Source organism: Mobula birostris, chromosome 4, assembly GCF_030028105.1.
Source record: "Mobula birostris isolate sMobBir1 chromosome 4, sMobBir1.hap1, whole genome shotgun sequence".
NCBI classification, from domain to species: Eukaryota; Metazoa; Chordata; class Chondrichthyes; order Myliobatiformes; family Myliobatidae; genus Mobula; species Mobula birostris.
The window spans coordinates 155,886,461-155,899,689 of record NC_092373.1 but is presented as its reverse complement, the minus strand read 5'-3'; the positions used below and the strand labels follow the sequence as shown (position 1 = coordinate 155,899,689).

Sequence of the window (13,229 nt, the reverse complement as noted above, 5' to 3'; positions counted from 1 at the left end):
TACTCCCTTCAATTAATACATACAATTAAAATGCATGATTTTTCAATTTTCATTCCAAATGTTCATAGAACACATATTACAAAAAAAAAACATTTGAAGTGCTACACAGTTTTCAGGACATTTTTAGATATCTGATTCAGCAGTCAGGCCCTGAGGATTACTGACTCAATCAATGATCAATGCAACATCACAAGAAATTCGGTGATCTTGTCTGAGTGATCAATTTATATTTTATGCAATGTCCCACCTGCATAACTAGTGCTGATTTCATCACACTTGTGGTGACCAACTGTGTCTACTGATTTAGGTCAAGTCCCTAAAATTCATATGCTCCTTCACACATCTAGCACAGCTAAAAGGTTCATACCCACCTTACAGCACACAAACTCTGCCAGTTATTCTATAATGACCTCTTCATCACCTGAAAAGATTGCACAATAACCACTTTTTCTCCCTTACAATGAAAGATGGTAGATTATTAGATGCAAAAGTATTTAAGGTACATAGATGGGGCTGGGATTGGATGAAGAATTGATAGTGGTGGGAAGGATGCTTTCCCTTTGCTGAACCAGCGTCAAAGTCTCAGGAAATGGGATATGATATTTAGGTCTGAGATGAAGAGAAGATTCTTCATCCAATGGATAGTGAACTTATGGTATTCTCTTCCTCAGAAGGTGTTGGAATCCAAGTCAATGAATACCTTTACAAAGTAGATAGATTACTAAATATAAAATGCCAGAAGCCCTGAACAAACCATGAGATCTGCAGTCCATTGAGGGGCATTCAATTCTGGTGACCAAGGAAGTTACACAAGGTCCAGGTACGATCTCTGGAAAGCCATCTCATGGGCAAAGTAGAAATTCCAGGCCAAACTTGAATCAACCATTGATGCTCAATAGTTGTGGCAGGGCTTGAATGCTATCACCTCTTATATAGTAAAGTCAAATGACAGAGGTGACAACATGGCTTCGATTTGAGAATAGTTCAATGCTTTCTGTGCTCGCTTTAACCGTCAAAACGTAAGAGGACCAGATGGGGTACCTACTCAAGCACTAAAGACCTGTGCTGATCAACTGGCTGATGTGTTCACTAAGATCTTTGGCAGGCTGAGGTACTCACATGCTTCAAGCAAGCTTCACTTATGCTGATGCCAAAGAGGAACATGGTAACCTGCCTCAATGACTATTGTCCAGTAGTACTTGCATCCACAGTAATACCGAATGTTTTGAGAGGCCGATGATGAAACATTTCAACTCCTGCTTGAGAAGTCTCTTGGATTTGCTCCAATTTGCTTACTGGCACAACAGGTTCACCACAGATGCCAACTCATTGGCTCGTCACTCAAAGGTACATACATCAGGATGCTCATTATCGACTACAGTTCAGCATTTAATACTATCATCCCCTCAAAACTAATAAATAAGCTTCAAAACCTTGGCTTCAATATCTCCCTGTACAATTGGATCCTCGATTTCCTCACTTGCAGATCTCAGTCAGTTCCGATTGGCAAAGCATCTCCACGATGTACATCAGCACAAGTGCACCACAAGGCTGTGTGCTTTCCCCCAGTTCTACTTGCTTTACACGTACAACCATGTGGCTAAGCACAGCTCTAATGCCATATTCAAGTTTGCTGACATCACTGTCACAGGTCAAATCAGAGGTGGTGACGAATCAACATACAGGAGAGAGATTGAAAACCTGAGTGAGTGGTGCCATAATAACAACTTCTCATTCAAAGTCACCGACATCGAGGAGGAGGAAACAAGAGGTCCATGAGCCAGTCCTCATTGGAGGATCAGAGGTAGAGAGGATCAGCAACTTTAAATTCCTCAGGTTATAATTTCAGAGAACCTGTCCTGGGTCCATCCAGCACATAAGTGCAATTATGAAGAAAACAGGGCAGTGCCTTTACTTTCTTAGGTGTTTATGAAGATTCAGAATGACATCTTAAACTTTGACAAACTTCTATAGAAGTGTGGTGAGAGTATATTGACTGGCTGCATCACAGCCAGGTATGGAAACACCAATGCCCTTGAACAGAAAATCCTACAAAAAGTAGTGGATATTGTTACATGTTGTAACTTCAAAACATTAAAGGAAAAGACAATAGTCTGACATGCATCTAATTTCGGGTTTATTTTAAGCAACACACACATGTATCACATGGTAGCGTGATGACATGCGATTACCCTATTTTTACATATAACCTGTAATTAATTTATTTAAATGAAGAACACTTAATCAAGTAAAAATATATATATCCCACACAAGATTACACAAATGTTATTGAAATATAAAATACACAACACTCCCCTCTGCATTGCTATAAACTCAACTATATACGCAATATACAATACAGCTATTATATACAGATATCCTCAGCATAGTAAATTTTAAAATTGTCCTTTTCAGGCCTAAAGATTTAATCGCTGTAGAATATTTCTTACTCTTGTGAGATGATGTCTTTTCTGACAAGGGTGATCACTCTGCTTGGCAAGTAAGACTTGTGGCTGCGAAACAATCACAGATTCTTAGGCCTCCTCCAGGTTGTTGTAGGAGTTGACACTGTGACTACAGGAAGTGTTTCAGGCAGCTCTGGACATCTTCTTTCTTTTCGCTCTCTGGATCTACTTCATCCCTTTCTTTTTCTTTCTCATGTTCCTTCTCTCTTTTACATCTTTCCTTTCTTACTTACATTCTCTCCATCTTTTAACTCCTTTTTTTTCTTCTAGTTTGCATCTTGATCTTGGGAAGATCTATTAACTTCACTGGAGTATTTTCTTATTAATCCTTCTATTACTCCTTTTACAATCTGATATCGCCTCTTGGTTTCCTCATCCACAACATTCTCTGATGAATCCTTCATATCATTTACGAGCAGCTTTTTGTCTCCTAGTTGAAGCTTTCTCAGATATCTTGTCAACAAGAACTGTTGTAGCTGGACCACTGCTTTCATCCTTTTCACAACTCTTCTGAGCAGCTTGATCCTTCCCTGGTCCAATATGTTTTCCAACCAGAGGCACAGAGATACATGTTTGCCCTCTGCCGGGTAACAATCTATGGTGCACAGCATGAACTCAGTTGTGTCATCCAATTAGTATATGGATTTCCAATCAAGTTGTAGTTATCCCAGCCAATCACAACCCCATAATGCTGGCCCTCCTGTTTTTTTTTTAATCACATACACACTCAATGTAGCTTGTTCTTCGCTGTATTTCACGGTTACGAATGACATTCCCACAGGAGCTTTATTTTCTCCAGTATACATTCCTAGCTGGCTACCTGAAGGCTTCAATTCAGTATCTTTGAAATGCTGTTCAAACTCATTTTGTGGAATGACTGAAACAGCTGAGTCCAATTTCATATTAATTAATTTGCCATTCATTTGTGTCTTCAGCCATATTGCTTGTTTATTGCTAATTTTCACATTGTAAATCTCAAGGCTATACAGTCCTGTGTCACTCATCATTATCACCAACGGCATGGAGATTAATACTCTTTTTGAAACTGCAACTTGACTTTTTAGTTTTTCTCTTCTCTGAGCAGTCCATTTATTTTTATCTGCCCAGCATGCTCCTTGTATGTGTCCTACTATGTTTCATTTTCTGCAAGTTTCAACTTTACACCTGCACTTGTTAAGTGAATATAAGCCCCTGCCACAATAGTAACACAATTTGTTCAGCCAAGTTGGTTTCTGTTTAGATGCTGCAATTTTGGCCACACTCACTTTTATTCCTGATTGCAACTCAAATGTGTCTCTCTCTCTGCAGTTTCTACTGAAACAGCAATTTCAACTGCTTTTTCAAATGTAAGTTGTTCTCTAGTTAGGAGCCGTTTTTGAATGCTTTCTTGTAAGATTCCACAAACTAAACAATCTTGCAGTACATCAATAAGACCATTACCAACTGACAATGCTCAGACAATCTCTTCAATTCATCCACCTAAACTGAAATGGACTCCTCTTCCTTGTGATTCTGCTTATGAAACCTAAAATGCTCTGCAATCAACAATGGCACTGATTTTAAATATCCCTTCATTACTTTGATAATATCAGCCAAGCTCACTTCTGCTAGTTTGGTTGGAGCAGTCAAACTTCGAAGCAAACTGTACGCCTTTAAACCAAATGAACACAGCAAAATTGGTACATTTTCTCATTGGCCATTTGCTTCAAAATATTGCTGAATTAGCTCAGTATACATATTCCAGTTATCTTTGGTGTAATCAAATATGTCAATTTTTCTAACATATCCAGCCATTTCTGCTTTCTTTATGATTATTATCATCTGGTACTCACTCATCATGAACCCTTGAATCTCTCTTTACTGCCTTACTCGCAAACTCAATCATGTCCTCCCTTCAGAAGAACAGGTATTGTGGTGTTTTTTTTAAACTTGATGTTCCTTGCTGTGCTTTTTGTAGTTCAAACACATTTGCTGTGCTTCAAAAGGTCTGTAGCTATCTCAGGTTGGTTTTAAAAAATTTCTCATCACCAGTGTTATGTTTGGTAACTTCAAAACATTAAACTAATTCAAAGGAAAGCACGGCAGTCTGAAATGCAGGTCTAAATTCAGTTTACTTTAAGCGAGGTGCACATGTCATGTGGTAGCATGATAACGTATGCAATTAACATATTTTACACATAACCAATAATTATTCAAACAAACAAGAATGCTTAATCAAACCATATATGTAAGATTACACAAATATTATTGCAATATTAAATACGAAATAGAAGTGGCCAGTCCACCACGGATAAAGCCCTCCCCACCATTTAGCACATCAGCACAGAGCGTTGTTGCAGGAATACAGCATCCATCATCAGGGACCCCCAGCACCCAGGCCATACTCTCTTCTTGCTGCTGCCATCAGTAAGGTGGTACAAGAGCCTCAGGACTCATGTCACCAGGTTTAGGAACAGTCATTACCCCCCACCCCGCCCCCTCAACCATGAGGCTCTTGAAACAAAGAGGATCACTTCACTTGCCCCGTTACTGAAATGTTCCCACAAACTATGGACCCACTTTGAAGGATTCTTCATCTAATGTTCTCGATACTTATTGTTTATTTATTTATTTATTATTATTTCCTTTTTTTTGTATTTGCAGTTTGTTGTCTTTTGCCCAAGTTGAATGTCCAAGTTGGTGTGATGTTTTATTGATTCTATTATGGATTCATTGAGTATGCCCACAAGAAAATGAATCTCAGGGTTGGTTGTACATAATTGTACATTGATAAGAAGTTTACTTCACTTTTGCTTTACATTCAGGTGACTGCAGATATATTGTATTGAATGGCAGGGCAGACTCCTTCTGCCAAATGGCTTATTCTGCTGTAATTTTCCATTTTGTTACTAGTAATAAGCAATAGAGATCACATTGCCAGTGACATCAATATCACGTGAACAAAGACAGCAAATAATATTTAAATGGTTACTTTGTTCATTTGCTGTTATGAGACCTTAGAAAAGTCAACGGTTGGGAATGTATCAGAGACATCCTGAGAATTTTAAGAGAGGAATGTCTTTCTTCCTCAATTCCTACACAGCTTGAGTATGCTAAATGACTATGTTATTGGGGTTGTTTTCTCTGGAGCGCCAGAGGCTGAGGGGAGATCTGATAAAAGGTTTACAAGATTATGAGGGGTATAGATAAGAGTGGACAGAAAGTATCTGTTTGCCCGCATTGAAATTTCTAATGCCAGGGAGCATGCATTGAAGATGAGAGGGGGTAAGGCTCAAGGGGGATGTGAGGGTAAGTTTTTTACTCAGAGAGTCGTGGATGCCTGGAATGCATAGCCTGGCATGGTGATGGCAGCAAATACATTGGCGGCTTTTATGAGATGCTTGGATAGGCACATGGATGCAAGGAAGATGGAAGGATATGGACACGGTGTTAGTAGGAGGGACTAGTGTTTGCATTTTTGCTTTGCTTTTAGCTGGTTCAACACAATGTTATGGGCTGAATGGCCTGTTCCTGTTCTGTACTGTCCTATGTTCTATGTTACTGTTTAACTTTTCTCCACAGACATCCGGTATCTCATGGCTGCAGCAATCTGACAAACAATATTTCTTAGTCTGAATTCTCCCAGTATAATTTAGCAATTGGAGATGCTAAGCATTAAAATACTTAATGTGGTATTCTTGTTAGCTTTGCTTTGACATACAGACATGAGCAATAATATCATTGGTAAACCCACTATCCGCAAACAAGATACAATTTCATAGATCTCTAAGTGATGGAACATAATTACTATTCATTTCTCTGTACTGAAGTTTTACAAACATATTATAAATTACATGGTTCAACTTAAAGAACCATTAATCCTGCACACGGGTGAGTAATTTGTTGGTGATCAAGTGGAGCTTTCAAAATGGTGAATGCTATGACAGTGACCACTGCCTGTGTAGTAGTTTATCTCATTTCACCTGGGACTTACACAGTCAAAGAACCATTATTTATTCAACAGCTTATCAGTGTTTAATGTGAAAAGTAAAACGGTATCACATAGATATCTGTAAGGAAGCTAGAAACCTCTGTGCAACAGCCTGTGGCTCTATAACGTTAACATTTGTGGAATAATCCTGCATCGAATGAGATAGAATCTTTCCACCATTTCTGATGATGCTTACCAAAATAATGGCAGTATAATTATGCCCAGAGCTATCAGTACATCAATGAATTTTGGAAAAAATAAGCTAAACCTCCAGTGAAACAGTAGGAGTGTAATTGCAGATGGTGAATCTGAAGCATTTGTATCAGATCACCTGTGGTGCAATTTCAGGGCTAATGGATTTAAAATTAATAATTACACCATCACAGAAAATGGAGTTGCAAACACTTCTGAACTTCAAAGTATTACATTTATTCTTTCCTTGGTGATATGCTTCAGGTGGTAGCTATTGAATTAAATATAATGAACTATGCCAAATGTGCCCCATAGAATCACAACGGCTTTACTAGTCCAGAGCAATCACTACTGGGCCAGTGAGTTCATCTTTATCACCCTGGGCCAGCTAGTTAATCCTTTACCCTCTTAGTACTTTCTCATTGGCATTAGTGACACGGAAGACTACCGAGACATTGGTTGAGGAAGAGTGTTAATTGGGAATTTATTTGCCTATTTTTAACATGAAACTTGAGATAGAGTCCACTACCAAGGCCACTACTTCCTGAATGGTTACTACTAAGTTGCTACCTTGCTGGTGGAAAAGTACTTGCTGATTGAGGATTCTGACTGAAAATGATATGAGTATGTTGACTATTGCTTCACTTGTCAATGGTACTGCACTCCCAACTTCGACACATCAACAGATGTTAGAGAGAAGAACTTTGCAATGCAGACTGACCTTTAGCTCTGTCAAATCAAGTGCTCAGGTTAATAGCACTGACCCATGTATTTTCTTATACTCTGTAATCGGACATGCAAAAATGAGTAGTTAACTATTTTTGGGATCAGTTAATATTCAATTACACTATTATTACCTCTGCGGTTAAATCTAAATGGTTAATGTAGGAAGGCAAGGCTTATAGCACCTTAGCAGCTTCATTTATTTTTATTACACTATTAATTGACTTTATTCTTCAATACCTCAGCTGTAGGCCAGCTGGTGGCAGAGTGGCACGAGCGCCGGACTTCGGAGCGAAGGCTCCCAAGTTCGAACCCAGCCGGCTCCCCTGGCACGCTTTCCATCCGTGCTGGGTTGAGCGTCCAGCTAGCAACTTGACCTCGTAAAAAGGAAATTGCCTGCTACAGAAATATCAACAGCAAAAAAAATTGATGGTCTATGCTCTTTCGTGAGTTTAAAAAAAGGCAATTTCCTTTTACCTCAGCTGCAAAGATACAACAGAAACTTGCGCCGGCCTCATTGGTCCCAAATTCTTGACTATTTATTGAGTATTTTAAGCTATTGTACTTCAGGGCCCTGGGTCCTTCCTCTATTATAGATCTACCTTCTTGTGGAGAGATTAATGGATACATGTAACACTGCGTATTTGCACAGGTGCTGGATAGTCTGTAACACTCTCAAAATTCCATACTGTCAACATAACCCTAACCAGAGGTAAACCACCTACAACGTCAGTGAACATGATTGTATGGGCATTACAAGCACATTCTGACAACTTTTGACTATTTCCCACACCCACCCATCCGGTACCTATCTGACGGATAGTCATGGGACTCAATCACCAAGTGCTGAACTGACAAGAGTTTCAAATCAGGACTATCAAAACGTTGGTACCATTTGGGTTTAGAAGTGAAGACAGCTCATATCCCAAAGGAGAGGTCCTTCAAAATGCCAGATCACAAACCAGCCTGTACCTAATAAAGTGGAGACTGAGTGTACGTTCGTGGGCTTGTTGGATGTGTTATGTGCTCAGAGATGCTCTTCTGCCCACCACTCTTATAAAACGTGGTTATTTGAGTTACAGTTGCTTTCCTGTCAGCTTGAACCAGTCTGGTCATTCTGCTCTGACCTCTCTCATTAAGAAGGCACTTTTGCCACAGAACTGCCACTCACAGGATGTTTTTTTTTTGGCTTTTTACACCTTTCTCTATAAGCTCTAGAGACTGTTGTGTGTGAAAACCCCAAGAGATCAGCAATTTCTGAGATACTCAAACCACCCTGTCTGGCACCAACAATAATTCCACGGTCAAAGTCACTTAGATCGCATTTCTTCCCCTATCTGATGTTTGGTCTTGTTGGATATGATTGTTTTAGTTATTAGATTAGGCTGTTTAATGGCAATTTTCTTTGCAGTTAAACAATTAATTTTTATCCTAGGTGCCACCTTCAGTTTCTCTGTTCTTCAACTAGTAGAATACCCCATCACTGTCTGTTTGTATTTTATATAATTTATATATTTATATAGTAGACACTATATATACACACACACACACACACACACACACACACAAGTAACTGCTTACAAAGATTTCTAGTGAATACAGTATGCACATAACAGTTTAATATGCATCTCGTGGTGATACAAAGATGGAAAGTATGATTCTGTAGAGCTACTAGGACTTGATGTTTCAATCCCTGTGTTACGTTGGCACTCTCGATGTTGGCAGTGGGCTTGGAGTGGTGATAAGGAGGGAGGGTAGGTACGTCATCGGAGTCATCAGGTGGGCACCCTCCTTCTTTGACATTTCGTTGATAAGCTCATGACGTCTCCAGAGGGCTCAACAGTGCTACCTGGCATCCCAGATACACCACCCTCAGTTCCATACCCTCCTGTCTTCATCTTGCAGCCCAGTAGTCCTCTTTCCTTTTAATCCAAATCCAGTTGCTGCTTTCTTCTGCTGCATTTGACAAAGACTTGATTGCTTGTTGGAGGGAATGACCCCTCACCTCCATCTTCCTCAATAGACTGGTCGTAGATGTAGCAACGAATCCCCTGCATTCCACTTCTACAGGGAAAATCTTGGTCTTCCAGCCATTCTTGGCAGCTTCAGTTGCCAGTTCAAAGTTCTTGGTCTTTTTCCTCTCATAAGCTTCTTTGACACCATCTTCCCATGGTACTGTCAATTCCACAACATATGCCAGCTTGGCTGTTGTGGACCACAGGACCATGTCTGGCCGGAGTGTTGTAGCTGCAATGTCTGGGGGAAACACAGGCTTTTTTTCCAAGTCCATGTCCATTTTCCAATCCCAAGCAACCTTCAGAATGCTTACATCTTTTCATGTTATATGGTTCTTTGTTCAGCATATAGTAAATAAGTGTTTTCTCATTGATTAACTTGGAACTGCAGTACTGAGTAAATGCTTTCTAATTGGTCAACCCTTATCTCTCGACTTGAAATGGGAATGTTCTCATCTCGGCTGTTTTATCCTAGGTGCCACCTTCAGTTTCTCTGTTCTTCAACTAGTAGAATACCCCATCACTGTCTGTTTTAATTTTTCTTTGTTCTATCAACTCTTAATAAAACAGTTATGAAATAACAAGTTATATCTTTCTTTCCTGACTTCTACAAGAAGCATCAGAATCCTACGGTGTGAACTTCATGACCACGTCTTCATGTTTCTATACCTGAAATGCTACCACATGATTGGCTGATTGGATATTTGCATTAATGAGCAGGTGTACAGGTGTATACAATATACAATTCATTCATAAAATATACCTGAGGCTGTGTATATTTATCTTTTTAATAATTTTAATGAGATGTCACTAACTAGGATTTGTTAAATTAAAATTCCTTTAACAGGGAACATTTTGATCAGTCACATTCCATCTGTAGACACTAGTGTATTGAAGATTAAGGCATTGCATAATTTAACAAGCAACCTACTGGAGCAACTCAGCAGGTCAAGCAGCATCTGTGGGTGAAAGGATTCCAGCATCTGAAGTCTCTTGTATCTCCTCCCTCAGAGATGTTGCTCAACCTATTGACCTATTGATTGTACAAACATTTGTATGTTGCTCCAGATTCCATCATCTGTAGTGTTTTTTTTAAAGCATAATTTATCCTGATTTGAAAAGCTGCAGGGACATAAGACATTTCCTGATTGAGGAGACCAGATACAAGATAATTTCAGATCCATGTAGGAGTGACGTTCAGGATGAACTTCTTCCCACTGAGCAGTACAAGCCTGTTACGCTCTCACAGATACACTGGTGCAGCTGCTGCCTAATAATTCCAGCAAAGCAGTGTCAATCCTGATCTCCAGTGCTGCATGCTCCCCCCACCACCCGTGATTGCACAGGTTTCCATTGGGTGCTCCACTTTCTTCCCACATCCAAAAAACCTAAGTTAACTGGCCCCTGGTAAATTGCCTTTAGTGTGTAGGCAAGTGGAAGAACTCCCAAGACATTGATATGAATGTGAAGGTTACAAGGAAAATTAGTGAGGCGAAGGGAGGCTCTTTAAACCTGTATAGATTTGACGGGGATGAAATGGCCTTACTCTATTTTGAAAAGAATAGAAAATCACTATTGAGCCACCTGAAATGTTCAGCACAAATACTGGTACATATTTAATCCTATAAATGGAATCATTACAGTAAATGGAACTGATTATTGTTTGATCACCAGTGATTTAGTGGAATCGTGAAGCAGGCTCAAATGCTGAATGGTCCCATCCCATTGAAACTCAGGGAAGAGTTTCTTAAATTAGGAATGGAACCAACAAGATTTTGAGAATTATCCAGCAATTAAGACAGAATATACAAACGTGTAATATTAATGGTAAGACTCTTGGCAGGGTGGAGGATCAGTGAGACCTTGGAGTCCATATCCACAGCACACTCAAAGCTGCTGCGCAGGTTGACAGTGTTGTTAAGGTGTATGGTGTGATGGCCTTCTTCAGCCATGGGATTGAGCTCAAGAGCCACGAGGTAATGTTACAACTATATAAGACGTTGGTCAGACCCCACTTGGAGTACTGTGTTCAGTTCTGCTCACCTCACTGCAGGAAGGATGTGAATACTACAGAGAGAGTGCAGAGGAGATTTACAAGGATGTTTCCTGGATTGGAGAATGTACCTTATGAGAACAGGGTTGGCCTTTTCTCCTTAGAGTAATGGAGGGCAAGAGGTGGTGTGATAGAGGTGAAAAGATGATAAGAGGCATTGATCATGTGGATAGCCAGACACTTTTTCCAGGGCTGAAATGGCTAATACAAGGGGGCATAGTCTTAACTGCTTAGAAGTAAGGTACAAGAGGGATGTCAGCCGTATTTTTTTTTTTTTTTTTTACACAGAGAGTGGTGGGTGTGTGGAATGCACAGCCAACCACAGTGATACAATAGGGTCTTTTAGGAGACTCTTAGATGGAGCTTAGAAAAATAGAGGACTATGCAGTAGGGTAATTCTAGGTAGTTTCCAGAGTAGGTTACATGGTCGGCACAACATTGTGGGCCGAAGGGCCTGTAATGTGCTGAAGATTTCTACGATTCTATGAATTCATTACTGATTGATGGCATTAAATATGCTATATAACTGCAATCAGCTTTCTACTCCTCTGACTGAAACTCATTCCACTGATATCAAAGTACAATGCAATGATGCCCCTTTATAGCAGTATAAAGTTCTGAATGGGGCTGAATTTCCTGGCAAAATGATCAATTAAAGATACAAAATAAAATGTGGTGATTTAGTACAGAATAAGAATTGAGATTGGGGTGATGTTCTATTATTCAGCTTAGACTCAGAAGATAAACTGCAACTACCAACATCAGAGAGACTTTAATCAGGGCAACAACATTTTATATCCCGCAGGTTAACTTTTGAATTATGTGCCATTAAGTCAAACTGGGACCAAACTGAGCAGAGACTGTCAGCTCTATCAGATATGTGGAAGGTTGTCTTGTTCTGAATCATGTTTTCTTTAAATTACTGGAGCCTGTATTTTGGATGCTTTACCTTATCGATTGCCTCAGCAGCTCTTTCTGCTTCTTCATCATACAGTTTCAATTTACGTCTTGTACGCTCCTGCCATACCACCACCTTCGCCTCATCATCACGTCCATACTCCTTGGCCTTTAACTTGTCCTACAAAGAAAGACATACACAGTAAAACTTCCAAAATTAGCTTCTTCAGGAACTACCAACTCATACTCCTTGGCCTTTAACTTGTCCTACAAAGAAAGACATACACAGTAAAACTTCCAAAATTAGCTTCTTCAGGAACTACCAACTACCAAATCCAACACTGTAGAATGCACAGAGAAAACTTGCATGGGAGACAACCTCATCTGCTGCTCACCTTGAAAACTTCTCAAGATCACGAGGTCTCTTATCTACTAACTAGTCGAGGAATAAAGGGGTCTAGTAAATCGAAGAGTAATCAACATAGAAAAGGAAGAAAAGGGAGAGATTTTTGATCTTTCTACTAGTTGAATCAAAGAAAGGTTATAACCATGTACAGAGACCGTTTGACTCATCAAGTTTGTAAGAACAATCCAGCCAATGCCATTTCCCTCCTTTTCACTATAAGCCAAAATTTCTTGTTGGTTATTTCAATTTTTTAAACTTATCTGGAGTTTTACTGATGCAGCCCTTAAGTGAGTGGTGCCTATTTGAATGTTTCAACATATACCATGGCAAACTGTAAAAGAGACCAATATTTACTCAACCCCAGGTGTTTAAAGATAGAAAAGGATTGGAATATCTGCTCAAATCCACAAGGAAAAAGAGGCTTCTCTCTAGGAAGCTTCAATCTTAGTTCTTCCACATGTTGTGTTTTGATGCTGCAATAGGGATTAGGTTTAAGACTGACTTTATG

General features: G+C 39.6%; 1 protein-coding gene across 8 annotated transcripts in view; it reads right to left on the bottom strand.

The window, feature by feature from the left end:
* LOC140196681 (limbin-like) overlaps positions 1 to 13,229 on the bottom strand; it is a 239,638-nt gene that overhangs the window by 77,465 nt on the left and 148,944 nt on the right. For all 8 annotated transcript variants that reach the window (XR_011885776.1, XM_072256298.1, XM_072256292.1 and 5 more), the window contains exon 16: positions 12,368 to 12,496. Coding sequence is in view for 7 of the 8 variants with exons in the window: in XM_072256298.1 (XP_072112399.1) it covers positions 12,368 to 12,496 (129 nt within the window). In the remaining variant the exon portion in view is untranslated. The remainder of the gene's footprint in view (positions 1 to 12,367; positions 12,497 to 13,229) is intronic.